The sequence below is a fragment of the Branchiostoma floridae genome, chromosome 7 (assembly GCF_000003815.2).
Source record: "Branchiostoma floridae strain S238N-H82 chromosome 7, Bfl_VNyyK, whole genome shotgun sequence".
NCBI classification, from domain to species: Eukaryota; Metazoa; Chordata; class Leptocardii; order Amphioxiformes; family Branchiostomatidae; genus Branchiostoma; species Branchiostoma floridae.
This window is the reverse complement of record NC_049985.1, coordinates 22,660,068-22,680,707: the sequence shown is the minus strand read 5'-3', so window position 1 is coordinate 22,680,707 and position 20,640 is coordinate 22,660,068. Positions and strand designations below refer to the sequence as shown.

The 20,640-nt window shown below is 40.5% G+C and overlaps 1 protein-coding gene and 1 long non-coding RNA gene across 2 annotated transcripts in view; one reads left to right on the top strand and one right to left on the bottom strand.

Annotated features, from left to right (window-relative positions):
* The window catches only part of LOC118419654 (gamma-aminobutyric acid receptor subunit beta-1-like), a 60,709-nt gene that overhangs the window by 24,697 nt on the left and 15,372 nt on the right, over nt 1-20,640 (top strand). Inside the window, exons 5-8 of the mRNA XM_035826153.1 lie at nt 5,688-5,770; nt 6,873-7,010; nt 9,693-9,845; nt 11,104-11,402. Coding sequence (XP_035682046.1) covers nt 5,688-5,770; nt 6,873-7,010; nt 9,693-9,845; nt 11,104-11,402 — 673 coding nt within the window. The remainder of the gene's footprint in view (nt 1-5,687; nt 5,771-6,872; nt 7,011-9,692; nt 9,846-11,103; nt 11,403-20,640) is intronic.
* Nucleotides 13,942-20,640, bottom strand: part of LOC118419713 — a 7,808-nt gene continuing 1,109 nt past the window's right edge. The window contains exons 2-3 of the long non-coding RNA XR_004831650.1: nt 14,745-14,936; nt 13,942-14,584 (exon numbers count right to left, since the gene is read on the bottom strand). This is a non-coding gene — a long non-coding RNA (uncharacterized LOC118419713). The remainder of the gene's footprint in view (nt 14,585-14,744; nt 14,937-20,640) is intronic.

The window sequence follows — 20,640 nt, the reverse complement described above, 5'->3', positions numbered from 1 at the left end:
TATATATATATATATATATATATATATTTATATATATATTTATATATATATTTATATATATATTTATATATATATGGTTTAAAGATATATATTGACTAAGGCATTCTATTCCTGAAACTGACAAGCTTCTAAACTGCAGTTTCCGTATACTCAATGCGCTTTTCAGAATATTAGGGGATAGTGGCAGTCTTTCTTCGGTGTCTTTGATTGACAAAATTTTACACCATCCATCTTAGTGTATAGTCGTTATGTTGCCTCGGATTGCTGTCAATATGTATGTTTATCCCTTGTTTTTTTTGTGTGTGTGTGTCCATATTTTTAAGAATATTATTGAATGACAAGATGTTGTAACAAGAAACTGGCAGGATGGTAAGGCATGTGTCAAAACGTAACGAATGCGAGAGCTAGGTCTTTAATTCCTTGTTCAATTTGAATGCGATACCGGCTTAAACTTCGGATCCTTGAACTTTAGTGTGCACACCACGTGGCAGTTTCCGTAGGGGTAGTTTTAAACTGTCGACCCTTTGTGGAAAGTAAAATCCACACCTCGGGCACAGTGACTAAAGTACCACAATTCTAAGAAAGAGGAGGAGTGCACTCCCTAAAGGGGTGATTCATAGTAACCAGGTCCTTCTGCTTAGAAACTATGATAGTGAACGTATTACCTTATGTGAGTTTGATGCGTTGGAGCAATTTTAGCTTTTGTGAATATATTCTGTTTCCCATAGTATACCGGTAGAAGATGATCGACGTTTTTTATCCCGTTATTTACTCTCTAGACCGAGGAAATTGCATATTACTACTTAGGCATTCACGTCTGCGGTCGTGCCTTATATACTTTACAAAATTCAGAAAAAAAATTGCAGGGATTCTCAGTTGGTAACAGATATGTTTGACATGCAGTTATGGCCCCTTATGTGTATTTTCGAAATTTCATAATTTGATAATGAAACATCATACAACATGTAAAATTATACCTGAAAGGACAAACACACAAAATGTACGTTTTTTTTATCTAGTATGAAATTCGTTGAGTCATTGAGTGCTTTGTAAAGTTTGGAGTAGTATCTCACTGCACTTGGGACAGCGGAGCGGCACTGCGGTGTTCGAAAGTTTACTCAACAAATTTCAGAGACAAAGACCAATCTTCTTACGTTTGCATTTTGTTGTCTTCGAAGTCATACTTTTTACGTATTTTCTGCAATATCTAAATTTAAAAAAAAAATCGGCGAAAATAACAGAGTGCTGCAGTGGACGAACCTCGCAGTGCCGCATCGGTGCCCAAAGTGCATTGAGATACCACCTTTAGGTCGCAGTACAGTTGCAGTGAGATCGCCCTTATGTAATATGGGCATAATCAAAGCTAAAGCCTGTCCCTATGTGAAGATTTTAAAACACTTAACGCTAGCGCATCGTGTACTTAAAGCCCAGACAACAGAGTCTCCATTCGGATGACATCTAACACTGCCTTAGCCCCATGATGGCCGTTATGACGTCAGCTTCCTGTCGCGAACTCATTCGGGGATTGGTCGGGTCGAGGAATGTCCTCTAAAACGGTGACATAACTGACATACTGTCCCACTCCGTACAACCTGCCCATCTATTAGCTAAACTTTGCAATTCTCTTGATGCCACGTTAATCGCATGTCGCAGCATCCCTCCCCCAGAACAATTTACAACCGATGGAAGGGGCTAAGGGCCGCCGTTTGGGGGTCCCGAGACGAACGTAATGGACGCTTTCAGGCCGACGAAATCTGGCAGTTAATGTCACAAATTGGGTCCGCACGCGTTATTTACGACGGCCTGCTCTCAAAGCAATCTGCCAAAGAGAGATAGAGGGTGGCCGTAGGGCTATAAAACATGCAAGTTTGTGTCCCTATCTGGAGATCACTAACCCATGCTGAACCTATGCGTTGAAATGTGCCCGAATTCAGAAATATTCAATGTACAATGTTAAAAATACACATTGCCATCACTCATCTGATGAGTGAAATTATTTACGATCGTTTATGTTATCAGTTCAGTTCAGTTCAGATATTATGGACTTAGGTAACTGTCAAGGACATACGGATGTAGGGTGGGTACCAGTACAGAAAATTCAGGTACAGGTACGGTCCAGGTCCAAAGGATTAGGTCCAGGTCCAGGTCCGGACCTGAACCTCGACCTTATCGTCTGTGAAAAGTTGTGAATGGGCAATACTCAAAACAATGATCGATGTTGCTACAAAGATTCTGATTGTGTTCAGTACAGAAAGAATCCTGGGTCAATTCGGTCATCTGTTTTAGTTAGATGCTTGGATGGAAAGTAATTTGGTAATCTCCGCAAGGATAAATACTGTCCCAAAAATTATTGTACATTTGCGGGACTCTGGAAAATCGGCCTTCACCTTTCTAGTGAATTGTTTGTATTTATTAATACTCAATGATTGCCAATTGCCATACTTAACTTGCCAATACTTTCTAGACACATAGTTATAACATGTTATTAGGATGTACAGGAGCTGTTGTCTTGAAGCTAAAATTATAAAATTCATCTCGACTTCTCTTTGATGTTTGGTCAATGTTGGATCAGAATCTTGTCCTTTGCATGCAAACGATATTGAAACATTTGGAAACTATAGGGATATAATCTTTATATACGCGAACACTACCTTATACGATACGTTCTGGCGTTAACAATTGTACAGCTCTTCTCAATAGTAATACAAATATACGCCAAATATACGGGTTTGGTCACGGAGAGTTCAAACATCAGACGATAACAGTGTGTTCACCCCTGGTACTTTCAAATTGTTTCTTAACTGGGACAAACTATCACTCGACAAAAATCTATTCTGAATGACATCTGAAGGGGCACGTTTGACGTAGGCGGCCAGTGACGCATTGAGTCAAATCTCAGATTTGGTCATGGTAAAATTGCACAATTATTGAGCACATATCTCATCCATGCTGTTACAGCTGATGGTGGTTATACTCCCTTTCCACTAGGACGTCGCTCTCGCCGCGCTCTCTCTTCGACATAGCATTGACAGATCACTCAACGAATTGTACAGAAAAGAAACGAATCTGTTTCTAACTTTGTGTTTTGTTGTCTTCTCAATCACATTTTTACGTAAAGAGGTATAGAACGAACTTTCTTATGTTTTGTGTATGTTGTTGTCATCTATGTCATACTTTTACGTATTATACACTATTAGAGTAATTAACTAATTAAAATATGTTTAAAATATAGCAAAAGAATTTGGCTTCCCCCCCTGTTTTGACCTGTTGTTTAGCACTGAATAACAGCTCAAGGGCTGGATTGACCCATTACGACAGGGGGTAAAACCTCCAACTTTTTGAACCAAAACAAAGTTCACAAATCCAGCCTTGCAGTAAGGGTAATGACTTACGGTTTATTTGGTAGGCATTGGAAAGTTAATTTGGTAGCCCATAACCGAATTGGGACAACAACACAATGAGGGATACCATAGCACTAAAGAAAGGAATTGATTTCTCTTCAGTAACCTTTATTAGAGACAAACCCATACTTCAGACATGCAAGTACCCATTGTAGGCCATCACTAACTAAAAGTACTGTGACAGTCCTTCTTATGTGGTCAAGGCGTTGTCCCCTATTCAAGATACATTCAGTGCATGCATATGTATATAGAATAAACATTGACCACGTCTTTGTATCCTACTTTTAAGTATTGTATTATGGCATTTAATAAATAAAGATTAAATAAAAACGCATGTGCAGTTGTGAAGCAAGCTGCTACGGTGTCCAAATCAACGCCACTTCTTTCATGTATCAAAAGCTATCTGCCACTATTCTGCCTCTAAAATCAAGACAACAGCTATCCAGCATAAAATATGAGGTCATTTAGCAGGAGCCTACAATTGACATTAACCTTTGTTATTCAAACCCCTATCCCAGCCACCGTTGACGTTTTTGGCTGACTTTGACAACTGTTTTTGGTAATGACGCTTCGGTTTATTTGTATACATTGTTTGTTGTCCTCTGATTGTCTTACTAAATGTAACACGTTTCGTTTTTGCTATTTATGTAGCGGGCCCCTTGGAAATCAACTCCCAATAAGTTAAAGGGGCTACCCATATGTCTGGAGATAAATAAATACATAACGATACATTCAGCGCGCGGTTCTTAAGTTATGCTGCCAAAAATATTCAGAGCTCAAACACAGACAAACCAAAAAAGTATCTATTTTTGTCATTGAGGTATAAGCACGCTTCGTGTTAAAGATAGCAACGGTGAGAAATAGCTTTTTCGTTTGATGTGTCTTCACGGCACCACTATAACTCATACTACAGCGCCGTTTAGTAATTTGGGTTGGCAGAAGTTATTGCTCCTTTCTCCGAAGCATGTGCCGCAAGGCTGCGTTCATTTGAAAGATTGAAGACTCAGAGAGATGTTTTATACCCAGAGGGTCTGAATTCGTCTTCCTTTGCGTAATTTTACAGGTTTTCTGGGTTCATTCTAAACCCTGGGTTGACTTTAAAGTGAAAGCACATTATCATCTGCATTAGCGTCGGTAAACTGTGGCACTGACATACTGTAAAAAGGAGAATGTTTGCGGTTTTCGTGTCTATCTCTTCTACTTCAAATTAAAGTTAAAACCATCGCGAAAAATTGTGCTTGCGAACATTACATATCACTAAATCCCCGCAAGCACAACAATCCATATGAAAATATTATTGCATTGCAAAATTGACGCCAGATACTGCAGTGTTGTTGTAGCTACTAAAGACAGCTTGTAGCTTCTAAAATCTTATTTCTTCTGAAAGGCCGTGTTGAATTCACTTTATGGGTGACATCCTTTGGCAACCCAAAAACAAATGCGAGCGTGCGAAAAAAAAGTTATAAAATGTTGCTTTCCCTATCAAATCTAAGCGGCCAGGAACATTGATTAAATGTCTAAACACATGAGAGCATGGTGTACTGAACAGTAGATTTTTCATCTTTTGTTCTATTAAATATTTCCTAAATTTTCCGAATTTACACTGGCATTCTTTCTTATAACAGTATCTCCCGATATTTATTTTAAATTCACGGCATACATGTGCTCATTTTACAGCTGCTGTGTACGATTTACAGTCTGGTCGAAAGCTTTTCGGAAATGGACAAAAATGATATGCGCGAGGATGCATATGACTTCAATATATTCGAGTCTACGTGGCCAATCACAGAATCATTACCGTAAACAGTGCACCAATAATCAATTCCGTATTTATTTCCATATGAAATTATGCAGAAAGGACCTTCGTTTCATCTCCGTGTAACTTGTCAATGATTGATTGCTATTATCGTTCTGTCTATGTACGCTCAGATGGTTACTCGTAATGCAAATATATGGAGTCACCTTGCCACTGTACTAACGATATAATACCCTTTATGAACAAATAGATAACATAATAAAGTTGTAACCATTTTATGCTGACATCGACAACCACATATTCATTGATGATGCAATAAATTCTAATTGCCTGGTGTCATTTATTACTTTGAATTGTGTTGACGTAATCAAGAAAATTACAAGAATAATGACTGTTACAACCGTCGATGCACTTAGCAGAAAGACGAGGGATGATATTCTTTTATTACGACTTTGCTACGATTTATTCTTCATGTTTGAACTTGTTCCCGTTGGGGTTATGAAAGGGTTTGAGTGATGTGTTTGTTGCAGGATAACGACAACCGCAGCGTGCCAGATGAACCTCCGGAGGTACCCTCTCGACGAGCAAAACTGCACGCTGGAAATAGAAAGCTGTGAGTTGAACAATAGGATATGCCCGACTAATATAGCCCTTTATTATTAAAGGATGTCCCTGTGGCCAAACTTGTAGCAGCCTCACAGTTGAATTCCTGGTTTCACTTAGTTGGTCAACTGGAGACTCCAAATTCGGGGAAGGGTACTGTAAATGCAGAAACTTTCGCGGTGGTTCAATGTTCGCAGTTTTCGCGAAAACTTAACTTTAAACCACATTTTTCCGAACATTTTTCCATGGCAGTAAGAGACTACAGTGCATGATGCTGCCACGAACTTAAAACCACCACGAAAAGTCATTTTCCCGCTACAATGAATTGAATCTTCGCGAACTCAAATACATTTACAGTATTCTGGTTGGGACTGTAGAAGAAATGAAAATCCCTTGCTCGATGAAGTGCCTTATTGTATTTCTAAAGTAGAAAAAAATATCATAAATGCAAAATTACACCTTCATTTGCATCAAATTAACATATGTCTAAGATACGAATTTCTATATTTCTGAATGGCCGATGAACCGTATATTAAAATCAGTATCTACGACATATGTAACTTTAATGTAAATAAATATGTAATTCGGCATTTATGATATTTGTTTGTTCAGACATACAATTGAGGCACCTTTTCAAACATGGTAATGTCATGCTAGCTCATACTAGCAAGATTTTTTTAAAATGTTGTTATCTTTGAAGTTCGTTATCTTTATACTTTTGATTATAATATTGATTATAGTTCCACATCGTTCGCTTAAAAGAAATAGTTCACGTAAAAAGACATGTATTTGAATGGAAATATGTTGTTTATGTCTGTTATCAAAGACCCGTAAGAAAATCAGAATCTGAAAATATTTTTGTATCTGAAGTTCGTGTCATATTTAGTAACGGTTTTACAACGAAGAGGCGTCTGTCTGACTGGCTGAGCAGCCAGTTTACGTCGCATGGCTAGTTCTGTATCTCACTTGGGGGTGCGCTTTCTTGCTAATATTTCACTAAATATTATGCTCGTTGTCTCCCAGGCATCGTTTGCTCTTGTAATAACTTCAGAGGAATCAATAAATCCATATCTTTTAGTCACGACGTCTGTTTTCAATGTCTCTCCCTACAGACGGTTATACCACAGACGACCTTGAGTTTCATTGGAAGGACGGCAAAGATGCCGTCATTGGTTGGGATCAGATCGAACTTCCGCAGTTCGATATCGTCGATTACAACGTAGAGCAGAAAGTCATCCAGTTTTCTACAGGTAAGATCATGTTGATTTGATAACATGGATGACATCCGCACACGTACATCAATTTTTGTCCGTTTTTAAAAGAAGATAAAGTTAAGGTTTTCGACCATACTGTAAGTTATACAAGCAGCTATAAAATAAAAAAAGACAAATGTGTTGTAATTACGAACAAAAATAATTGAAAACGGATGCTAATAATGTATTGAAATGCTAACGTCGTCAACTCCAAAGAGTGAAACAATAACAATCAAAAACCTATTGTTCAGTACAATGTGTTTGGTCATTTGTTCATTTGATTTTATTATGCAACTTTTCTCGGAACTTTGTAGTTCGGAACGGAGTATGTCATCCACATATCAAATCATTATAGCCGAAATACTATAAAAATTAATACAAGCATACCTTGGTAGAGCTTCTTTCAATAGCACAAAAATATGTAGTTGAATATTTGTCCACTTGAAAACGAAATATGGTGGTAGTTCGACACACTATGGTCGTTTGTTCACAGATGACAATAAAACATTCTTTTATACAAAAAAAAATGAAAGATTTCTTCTGTGTACGGAAATTGCCCTTGCTGTCAAATGGTTGAGTGGTATGTCAATAACTTATTATATGACCCAGCGTACACATAATTGTATTTTTTTTCGAACGCGTAATTACCATTCCAATAGCCTAGAGTCGTGACCAGGGACCACAACCGGTGACATACAATATTTCATCCAAACTATCATCTAACATTTCTCGTACGGACGTCATCAGTATACAATTCATGTCAAAGAAGATGAAAAAGAGAAATATGTTTCTGAAAGATTGATATGTAGTACAAATCTTATCCCAGAGATTCAGACATATCTATTTGTTTAATACTTAATACGTGATGTTATCTGTCAGTTCTATCTGAATATGCTATCTGTAGAAGAATAGATTATTGTCAAACCTATGAATTAATATTCTATTGAACAGGTAATGACGATTGTTTTTTCTGTAAAATGAACCGACTTATGACCACCAAAAGTTGCTGACTCTCGGTCATTTTAAGGCAATTTGACAACTATAAAACCAACCAACAGTTATATGCTTATTTATCAGGTATGTACTAATGAATCTTTTCACACGTTGTAATTTCTTGGTTACTTGTTATTTGTGTATATATGTATGTTATGTGTGTAATATTTACTGGAAATGCATTTAAGTTCGCGCTAAATTTTTGTTCCATCTTCTACCTGAGTACCATTTTTGAGTACCAAGTGCTAATATTACGCACCGCATTATTATATGTTGGAGGCACCAGCTACGGGAAACAAGGCACTGTTGAAGACAATGTTATCTCAAATGCCTGGACAGTTTTGATAACCAACACTATGGTAGAAACGTGCTATGTTTAAAAAAACTAGATACGGTTAGATCAGGGACAGTTGATCACTCCAGCACTGCCAAAATCGACTGTTTTAACCACATGTAACTTGCCGAGTAGCTAGTAAGTGGTTTTGTACTGGCTGTCCGTAAACGCGCTGTTAAGGTGTCATTAAATGTGCCGGAGTTTCCATTACTTTGCAGTAGCAGTTAATCTCCAAACAGATCCTATGGAATCTTAAGATAGTAGCAAAAGCTGGCAGAAAAGTCCGAAAGCCATGTACACACTATCAGGCCGGCTTTACTCCTCTGCCAGCTTTTGATACTATCGTATGCTGCCGTATGATCTTCTTGGAGATGTGACAGTGGCTATAGCGTTATCGTAAACTCAAAACCACCACGAACACCCAAATTTCTTTCTTCCGCGAACTTGCATTTACAGTACTTCATGTTGGTACTGTCCCCGGTTTTACCAGGCAAGGACACTGGTCATTGATTACCCAAACGTTGGCAAACCTCGTATGCAACCTTAGGATCTCCCAATTTCTTTCTACCGCGAACTTAAATGCATATACAATACTTTGTGTCAATACTATTACTGTCCCGTTTCTACCGGGCAAGGACACTGGTCATTGATCACCCAAACGTTGGCAAACCCCGGAGAGATCTACTTACCTTGTCTGACATCTGTACCAGGAAATTACATTGGTTATTGAGGCGAAAGATCTGACAGTGCCTTATTCAGGCAATCCAATTATGGAATTCGTTGGCAAGCAATTACCCTCAAAGTTTGAGGGGCATTTGTTCGCAATATGGCGTAGTTTAGTCACGAGGGTTGTACGTTTCGCAATGCCGGGAGACTGATTTGACCTTAGAAGTAGTTTAGGGCGTAGTAATAATAATGGATAATAGCGTTTATTAACAATGACAATTGTTGTTAATAGTTGCCAGTGATTTCAAATTCTATATTGTGACCCGGAGCTTCTATTTTCGCCTTATTTTGGCAGCAATTGTATATATGTATGATTGTATGCATGTATTCCGTACGTAATATATCTACGTTATGTATCTACGTAGAGTTACAGCATAACTCTAGTAGCTTCTGACGGATTCTTATGAAATTTGATAGGTGCCTTATGCTATCAAAGAAATGAACAGATTGATTAGATTGTAATCCCGATACCTAGCAAAAAATATCGATTACTGAAATGCATTGGTATTTTCAACATTATATTGTAATTATACGTTTCACGAGATGCGCGATCGCCGTCTAGTGGAAAGGTGGCCTCACCACGCTTGCCTTAACAGTAACTCTCTGCAATAATCTCTCCCATACAGGAGCATATCCACGCCTTTCTCTCAGTTTCCGTCTGAAGAGAAACATCGGCTACTTCATGTTACAAACCTACATGCCGTCCGTGCTCATCGTCATCCTATCATGGGTGTCCTTCTGGATCAACCCTGAAGCCACGGCCGCACGGGTAGCGCTAGGTCAGTAACTAACACTTTTAATCTATTCGTTGATGGTTCGATCGGGTTCGAAAGTCACCGAATAACGAAATTATTCGTATGTAACCAAGTGATGTTTTAGTGATCGTCTGTCACTTTCCTCAGGGCAACTCTGAATGCTTACAGTTGTGGTCCTAAGTGTAAAGTAATGATATAAACACAATATTAAGGACGTTTCATATTACATCCTTGCTCATATGTAAAGTGTATGGGGACAACCTCAAGTCAACCGTTCACACTTTACGCCACATCTTCAGAAAAGAAGCTGGAGCCGCATGTTCCCCGTTTAGGAACTTTATTCGAACCAACACACAACAAACATGTTTCGCCGTGTGGCTTCCTCAGTTTTATGGGCTCGAATGAGCACAGTACAGCATGACCTCGCTTTTATAGGCCAAGTGCATAGTGTACTGATCAGATGCAAGGTGTCCTTGCTCATATGTAGTTACCGGTACCGGTACTTATAAAGAACTTTCTGGCCGTTGTCCCATATTCGTTGTGACAAACAAACGTTGTGACAAATTTCTGAGGTTATCCAATAGAGTCGCATGATAAAGAGATTAAAGATTCTTCAAATATGATTGCTGTAATGTGCAACTCTGAATTGGTCAAAGACATTATAAACAGATAATTTTTTTTGAAATTTATAAACTAGACCTCCCGGTACATGACTTACTCAGTCTTCTTTAGCTGTCTGACCCAATCGCTATGGGCAAAGCGACTTTCTGCATGTATAAAGTCAGCATTGAGTCAAAACTTTCAACTCAAAAGTGGCAGCTGGATTATTTTGCCAACTCAGATAAGCTTTCATGCTGAATAGAATTGCATATTGTAAAACCTTTTAATTATTTGCAGCAACTATTAAAACGTATGGAAATTCCTCAGATTCTGTACTGGTAATGAAAAAAAATGAACCAAATTTCTTGGCTGCATCAGACAAGCTCTTGCAGTGGACCCCTTTTCTGCTACTTGCTGAATATGGCGCGGAGTGAAAGAGGAAGCATACATTCTAGCTAACCATCTGACTTCGAACAAAAACGGAGGTGACACAGGTTATCCGGCACTCACGACCTGTTCCTACAGTTACGTGGCTCCAACGTCACGTCCTTAAGTAGCAGTAGACAGTCCATTTTGTTCCAAAAATGCGGTACCAGTACCAATCAATTTGAAATGCTAGTCAAATTAATTTTAACCATTAATTTTGCAAACTCATTAGCCATATGACATGTTTGCTTTCCAGGTATCACTACTGTGTTGACCGTGACGACCATCAACACCAGTGTCCGAGCGTCCCTCCCCAAAATCTCCTACGTCAAAGCAATCGACCTATACTTAATGGGCTGTTTTGTCTTCGTCTTTGCTGCACTGATCGAGTACGCTGTGGTTAATTACAAATATTTTGGCTCCAAACCTAAGAGGGGGGAAATCCAATTGGCCTCGACTTCTTCACCAAGCCCCCCGGCCCGACGGTGTAGGAGGCAACGCCGTGAGGGGAGCAATCACTCCATGGGAAGTGTTGGGGACAACTCGTACCAACAGGTAAACTTTGATGAACTTTACAAAGTACAAGCTACTCTTTAAGTCATGTTTTCAACTTTAAATTGGCTTATTTTAACACCACAATTGGTTTATTTTCACACCACAATAAACAATACGGTACAAACCAACAATTAACAATACAGACACTATAGTATAGTGAGTGGATAAAGGCTGAATTGCGTTTAGCCACTGTATAAAAATAACTTGCTTCAACAGATAAGACATAATCAAAACTATTAAAAAGGAATTTTCTGTTGAAATATATATATACTTTATATAAACAAAATCGTCTATTGAACCGCAGGTTCATTCAAGAGCTGTGAGGGAATGTATTGGACTTGTTTTGTAACGCTTGCTGGGTACTTGGCAATTGGTCACTTCTGTCACAGTGGGGACAATTCTTTATTGCTCTTACCCTGGGTAAAATCTGTATCGAATTTACATATCCTTGTTTTCTGACTTGTTTGCGTTACAAATACGGACAACTGTATGATAACATAAAGAACAAAACGCTTACCTTTCGATTACTTAAACGCTCACAAAACGAGACGTGCAGTATTTTTCTTTTCTAACTTACTTATGAATCACCGCAAAACAAAGCTCATGGAGCCACTCAAGCATTTTGAATTACGGTATTGGGTTGTAGAGAAATATATCCGTTAACCCTTGACTTAAACTGTTTCAGATTGTACCCCACAGGGTAGCAAGTCCGTGGAAGCTTATTTCATAACGATGTAGTTGTACGTAAAAAAAAACTGTCAGCATGAAACTTCCACCTTAGAGTTGAATTATAGAGGAAAAAAAGATGTTTTGCTTCCGTGGTAGTGGCAAGAAGTGATCTTACAGAGAGAGTTCATAGCGGAGACACAAATGAGTGGATTTCTAGTGAGAATTTACCATGGAAGTAGCGATAGAATAACTAGACTTGCTACGATATCGAACCAAACAACAGGCGCCTATGAGACATCATATAGAGAACACAGGTGGTAGTGTGGGCAGTTATCTCTCAGTAATGGATCGGTTTATTGCTTTCCGCAACACGGGAACACATAGCTGAGGATGATTAATTTTATTGCGAGGTGTAAAGACATCTATAGAAGCGTTACAATCCGGTTTTCCCCCACGGGGATTACGTAACGATCGTACTGGGACGTTTTAAGACGTGGGCGCGGTCGTTGCTTCAAACGTCTGTAACCTTAAGGCCCCGTTGCACGTAAACGTGGCCTCCCAGCCTTCCATCGAAAATGGTTGGGAGTTGCTAAGGAGCTGATAAGTTAGCTGAAAGCTCAAAATTGTTTATCTTAGAAGATTAACTTGGATATAAAATCTGTATCGGCATTGGGCAAAACATTTTCTAAGGGATAATAAGCTAGTTACTAAGATTCTTGATCTGGTCATTTGGTCCGCCATCTTGGATTTTGACCGTAGACGTCATCAATTTAACATTATTTATGCTTTTTTTTAAATCAACCTGGATATAAATCTGAATCGGCATTGCGCAAAAAATTATTTCAACAACGAAAACTACTGTAGCAAGCAATGTCACATTTGACTTTGTGCCTTTCTTTCCTTTTCAACCTCTGTGCAAAATGAAGTTATTGCCCTAGCGTGTGTTTGTGTGTGTTTGTGCGCATTTTTGCGATGGTAATGATGTTTTGTATGCTAATACGGGTTGGTAGATACAAAGTTTGAGGTGAACATTGGGCCCCTTCAGCTGGCGTGTGATCTTAGCACTGCAGCAGACCGCGTGGTTTCTACATTTTTTATACCTGGACATGCCCTGCGCTTGATGTTAAGAACACGATCCAAATCTAAAGGGGAAAATCTAATTTATTCCCCTTTTTTCGTCTTGAATATTGAAATATCAAGACGACAAAACTTAAAATCAAAGCCTTTTAGACTGTGACATCAAAAATCAAAGACACAGAAAAATTCAAAAAGTGAACTCTAGAGGCTTAGATCTCTGGGGTAACGAGGGAACTCCCCTCGTGTGACTGCCACAAAATCAAAAGGACAGCCATTGAGACTTAGATCTATGGGGTTAACGAGGAAACTCCCCTCGCCTGAACGTCAACAACCACTACGCGAGGGGACTCCCCTCGTCAAATCCGCGGTAGGAGTTCCAGCACGAGGGGACTCCCCTCGTAGTCCTACATAAGGGCACGCTGGCTGTCTTCAGGTACTACACGAGGGAACTCCCCTCGCAAAGGCCGACACAAGGGGCACGCTGTCTCCAGTTCCAGCACGAGGGGACTCCCCTCGCAAGTCCTACATACTAGGGGCACGCTGGCTGTCTTCAGGTACTACACGAGGGAACTCCCCTCGCCAAGGCCGACACAAGGGGCACTCTGTCTCCACGAGAGGGCAAGTCCGACACCACAGTGGTGTTCCTCCATCAAGTCCGACACCAGAGGAAGTTCAAGTCCGGCACTTTGGAGTTTCTCACCCGACCTGACACATGGGGACACGGGCCCGTCCTGACGTGAACAAGGTGAGGTACGATATACAGTTTTACTTATATGACACACCCACAACAAAGTGAACTTTTGATCAGTGTATTATAGTCCATTACACTCAGGTCATCGACAATAAGTATGCAAGAAGAGTTCTATATTACATGTCATATATTCCAGACGCTCCTATGAATATAAATAAATGAACATGATAAAGCCATAGTTACTCTTCCATGGTTACACGTGACTAGATCTCTGCCCAAAACATAGCTTAAACGAAAATAAATATGATAAATTCATTTAACGGTTTCCTTTTCCCCTTTGAGATGATATAGACAGTTTCACTTACAGTATATGATATCCAAACCAGGCACAGGTCTATCGATATTTACAATCCAAAAGGTACTTCATTTAAACTTTTTTTTCAATTCTGCACGTATCCGTTATGCTACTATCTACAAGAAAAGCATCATGGTATGTTTGATGGCACTGATACTATGAAACACAAAAGCACGAACATTTGGCTATGGAATAACAGAAAACAAAGACCATTCAATACATTTTGGCTAAGATTTAAAGAAATGAGACTTAAACAGCAGAGCGGTGAGGTCTCAATCTAGCTACTCGACCACGTCATCTTCCGCCTGCACGGGCACCACGAGAGCGTCCTCGGCCTTTATTTCCACCTACAAGCTTCCTCTTCCCCACAGTTGATCTTTAGACGGCGATCTAAGTAATGAAAATTGCATCATAGTTAGTAACAATTTTACAACATGACGTCCTCATTACAACAAAAGAAAGTCTATTAGTAATAACCATACAGAAGTTTAACTAGGCAGGTCTGTGAACCCATCCAATATCTAGTATATTTTGGAGCACAACTTTTCACCTCTACACTTTCGAGCTCCTCTTCCAACAGACGGTCAAGCTCTTTACAGATGCCTGTCTCTGCCCCGTCTCTATTTTTGAGCGTCGTAAAGGTCGCACATCTCCGCTGAGCCAGGAAGTATTTCGAGGTGCTGTTTCGGTGTTCTTGTCTTCTCGTGTCCCAGTCTTTCGGCGACTTCACTGAACAGCTGATCTGAGTTGAGAAGGAAAAACATTATTTTAATACTTCATACATTAACAAAAGAGATAACGTGAGCGTGTGTGCTTGTATGATCCAAAGGGCAACGAAAATAACCATGCAGTCCTGTGAATCAGTTGCGTCCTGCATCTCTATACTTTTGACCATTGCCAGTTTCTAAAACATTTTCACATTGCATCGTTCAAGACCCACATAGGATATATTGACATGATTAAATGAATAACATTTACGCGCCAATCGATTTCCGCTGCCACGGTTTATACTGAAAATGGCAATGCAAAGAAAAGTGTGTTTGCAGTACTGCTACTGGAGTAATGTGCTTTTGAAAATACAGTCAACGGCTAACCGCATGATATTTGTTGAACCTAATCTTAGCATACTTTCACCGATTTTTTAAATTTTCGAAGCACATGTATTTCACAATTGGTTTGGTGCGTCAGCATGTTGTTTGGCATGTCGTTAGGTCGTACCTGCGAGATAATGCACGTTGTTTTGTTTACACGGTAACCTTTTAATAACTAAACAAGAGTCCGTTTTGTGTAAAAAAAAGGAATAGAAAGGAAAGGAAAACTTTGTTTGCAAATCATAGACGATAAGGGAGTGAGCAATAGACGTACGTCCTCCAATGCAGGCACAGTGATTTTGAAATAACGTCATCAACATAATTACGAGGCAACCACAGAGGAGTGCTCAGATGGCCAAAAGAAACGTTAACAAAGTTGACATTGACCGTCGAAATAACAAATACCCACATACCAAATGTCATTACAATCCATTTAAAGGTTCAAAGTTATGCTGGCCACAAATATCCGTAAACATAAACAGACACACACTGACACAGACACACTCTCTAAGCAGATATAGAAGTAGTCGGAAATATTACACTGGCGAAGAGTGGAGAGTAACACAAATGGCGTGATGTGTGAGTGAGTTGCGCCCCTTTTCTGAGCCTGGTAAATAATAAATCTAAAAGTGAAAGGCCCTGTCGGGGCGTTCTCCCGTCATCCTTTATACTATTCAACCCCCTATTTGCGGTTACATGTTTGGTTGTCGTCATAACATATTTATCGTTCCCGAAAACTGATCTACCGGGTGCTTATTTTGAATGTGACCATAGCATAAGGAAGTTACCTGCTAAGAGATGACAATGGTTTTGTTTGTCCTTATTTCTAACATGGGCAGGCCAGTGGGTACTAGTAATTTGGAAGCGAATATGAAAAAGCCAAACCGTAACTTTTCAAACTCCCCGATTTCAGGTTTGCTATGCCAATCGCCATCCTTCTATCATTTGAAACTCACATATTCAGCATACAGTGGCCGGCGGTAAGGGAGCTTGAAAACGTTTTTCTTAAGGGCTCGCCTTTCCACGTCTGCTCGAAGCTTACCGTTTCGCGTGGCAGTGCCAATTTGTTTGACAGACGGACGTGCGATTTTGTTTTAGGAATCTGTTTGGAAATTACAAAACCAACTCCCTTCTGGACAATTAATGTCGACCTCACAAATCTGAGGTTCACTTCCTGTATATATAAAATAACTCTGCTGTACCTTGGCTGTACCAACGTAAGCTTTTGCTTCTGCTAATGTTTTGTTTTGCAACCCTCACAAATAACACATGTACTACGTAGATCATGGGTTACAGAAGGTAATACGGAACGTGGATAAATACCGTTCCATTCTTATGTACTGGTGGTAGCCTTCTTCGCAGACCCTAGCAGTTCTCTCGTATATTTTTTGGGAAAGAAACAGGTTTTCACTTTGAGCCAGCGATGCGCAGTGACTGGACTCCCGACTCAAACACATGTGAAATGGTACACCCCGCCGGCCACAAGAACGTAGTAGAAGCGAAAACACGACCTAAAAATATATAAACTAGGCACTAATTAAACGCCAATGCCCGTGAAAATACTCTCCACGTAGATTTTGGTGGTGAAATTGCGGCTGAGCTCTGTTTGTCGAGTACGTAAATTTAGGTCACGAAGGAGAAACCTTGCCATTGTGCGGACAGGCTACTCTCCAAGCAGAGGTTAGTAGTTTTTATCGGGCTTTCTATTTTATACTGGCAAAGTTGAAACCTATATAAACGGGTTTGGGCGGGCGGACCTCAAGAAAAAAATACAAAATAGAAATATCCCGTCCCTCGGATAGGACGTTAAATGGAGTCCCCGTGTCAGGGGAGAGTCACACCCCGGGCACGTAAAAGTACCCGCCACAATTATCTAATAGAGTAGGGGACCTTCCCGGTGTGAGTGGATCAAACCATTCCGGCAAAATGGGGTAGGGAATTTCCCAAGCAGCCTCGTAACCCATACTTCGCCTATTGTACTATTGAATCAGTTAGTCGAACTTGTTCTGACTTAGGGAGAAGAGATGCCGCCACAGTGAGCGTAGTTCAGTGCCTAGAAGTGATCGATGGCCTTGCACTGCGCAAACTCGTTAAAAAAAAGGCCCGACAAAAATGACTAAAAAACGGTTAAAACCAGCCGGAGTCTAACCATTTATCGAGTCAAATAAAGGCACAAACAAACAAACCTCTGCTTTGAGAGTACAGACCGGCTACCCGGAGCGCAAGCGAAAAATTTTATCAGATTTTAAGAGGCCAATGTTTGGGCTAGATGAAAGTATTTTGATCAACAACCGACCCGATTTTCTGGTAATATCTGCTTGATGAATACTGGCTCTTTATGCCTTATTTGGCCATTCCCGCCGTTTCGCCACCGTAACATCTGCTTGGAGACTATAAAACACCCACATGGAGATTTGATAAACAGAGCAGCCAGGAGTGAGATGTTTATCTTCGAAACTCAACCATGACAGGGAAAGGTCGGAAATAGACACACGGCAGGTCCGCGGGAGAGACTTGCGTTCATTCACACAGTTCGGAGAATATATATAATAATTTTTATGTGTTGAATTGTGTTGATCTGTTACTATTTGATCCATATTCGACTGTCGTGCCTGACAGACAGAATGACAGAAGGATGATGTGTAGTTTGGAGGGGAGAGGGGTCTTTTGAGTACAGTAATCATCAAGTTTAATAGCTTAGAAATCAAGCTGATTTATACCAAGAGAATGCGGTCCACATTGTTTAAATATTATTAAGTCAAGTTTTCTTTTCGTCGCCTTCTTATTAAGCAGAAAAGCTGGAGTCTGCCAGACAACTAAAACTAGTAAGTTAGGGGAAAGGCGGCGCAAAGGATGACGGGAAATACTCGCACTAAGAAGATAGTAATCTTTGACGGGAGCATCTGAGGAGTCATTTCCGGATTGGCGGTACACGGCGGACTACCGTGGCAGACAGCGCGCGGCGGGGTTCCTGTTACTCAACAAAAAACACAATTCCGAGGCCTATTGCCCATGGTCTAACGGGGTCTAACGTTTTTATCGGGCTTTCTATTTTGTACCCTTTTGTTGATGCCTCGCAGCCGCGGAGCCTGACCTCTGCTTGGAGCGTGTGTGTCAGGGCGCTGTTAGGTTGCTGTAGAGATTCCTTTGAGGCATGTTGGCCCGAGAGCCGAGGGGGTGTAGCTTGAATCGATGAATTTGAATGAATGAGTTTATTGCTCAACAATCGCACAACGAAGGTACAATGCCTGGCAATCAATAACAACTAATAGCTATATAGACAATAGTGCTAAGAGGCTACATACAAACAACAACAAAATATTATCGATAAAAGTATAGTTATGTTTGAGTAATCTGGTCTCGCATTTGGAATACATTATCACTGCGGAGGAAAAGACTAGAGGAGTCGGGCTGTATAGGCCCTGGAAACAGCATGAACACTTTTGATACACAGAGAAAGTGATGAATACCAGATGATTCAACAGCCGCATATGACACAGTGCTTATGAGGGTCTGCATGCCTTTTTCCGTTAAGCGTTACGAGCCATTTTAATTCACCGTTAATCGTTACGGACCCGCTTTAATTCGCCGTTAAGCGTTATCGGTATATTATTCGTGAAGCGTTATTGGTCGTTTTAATTTAACGTGAATCGTTATTTGTTATCCCGAATTCACCGTTAAGCGTTACCAAGAAATTCTTCGTAACAAGTCAAAGGCCAGATGGAGCCCGGTGGCCCCCTGACAAATGCAGAAATGGTGTTTCGAAGGGTCCAGATTTCAAAATTTCGCCGAGCCTCCCGGCCTTCAGCGTTGGACATAGTAAAAATATGTTGCGTAAGCGTCGCTCTCAAAAACCTTTCCACTCATACAGATTTCAGTGTCAAACTTAGCTTAGTTTCAGGCAACATTTACTCAAATGCAGAAAATTAGGTTTCTTCGGACTTCCGGATCCCTTGCGACGGCTTGCGAACAGGACGACATGGCGAAAATGTTGGGGCCGTGGGTCGTCGCCCAAAAAAACTTTTCTCTAATAAAAGTCATTTAATTCAGCTTCGTCGGCCAGCAAAATTTGTCCTTCAAAATGCGGGAAATGGCGTTTCAGGCGGTCCAGATTTTAAAATTTTCCCGGACTTATCTTGCCTTCCAAGCTAGAAATGGTAAAACTATGTCGGGGGTGGGGGGTGGAGGTCAAAGCTACAACGATGTGTAATTTTGATGAAAATGCCATCAGTCTGTCGGTAAAATTTGCCGAAAAATTCAGGAACTAGCATTTCAGAGGGTCATGATTTTAAAAAATTTCCCGGGGGAGCATACCCCCGGACCCCCTCGGATGCGTTGCGCCTTCAGCGCTCCATGTTCTGAAAATTTTGTCAGCAATAGTTCAATCCCCCCATAAGAAATTTGCTGCCGCCGCTTCTGTGGCGGGAACATTGCCCCATGGAAGCAAATGCCATTGATGTAGCGGACATTGTCCCTGTCATTCCTCTGGGTTCTAGGCACCTTTTCCTTCTCACAATGCCATTTGTCAGACATGTTCAACCATTGAGATAACCTATAGATATAAGCTAGCGTTGGACGAATAGGAATGAACGTCAATATTATTGTTATGCTTTGTAACCCCTCCTGAATTTACCGTTAAGCGTTACCGGGTCTCCTGAATTCACCGTTAAGCGTTACCAAGCCTCCCGAATTCACCGTTAAGCGTTACCAAGACCCCCCATGCAGACCCTCTATGTTACACGCAGAAACTTCCACCGACCACTTCAGTTGACCACTTCAGCTCAGGCTTTAGGCTTTATCACATAAAGATGCCGGTTGAATTGAAAGAAATACACATAGTGCTCAGGATTTGGAGAGTCAGCCCTGGTTGTGCGTACTGAACTGCCAACCGATAGATAAATAAAATAAGCAACAAAAAAGGGACTGAAATAAACAATTCATGAAAAGCTTCTTATCTCCCAGCTACGAGAGGGAGAGAGAATCGCAAATGCACTCTACAGTCACTTGCTTTAGACTTAGAGTAGAGTATAGTGGTTTCAGCCGGGGCTGTTCTTCCATAATTGTACGGGATGTGTGCGTCGCCGCATGTGAGCGTTCCATGTGTTTCTTTGTGCCGTCGCCAGCTTACCGGGAAACTCTCAAGATGCACCTAACGGTTACCGGGCAACAATAGAAATACTGGTTGGTTACAGAAAGGGTCCGGAAAATGTTGCTCGGATTATGGGCAAAAATAGGTCTCGGAATGGGTTCTTGACAAAGGGACCGAACCATCAGATAATGACAACCTGCTGCGCTCATGAACCGCCCCCGTCAGCTTTGGAATGTACTTCCCTTGAGCTAAGTTACCTACTCTGC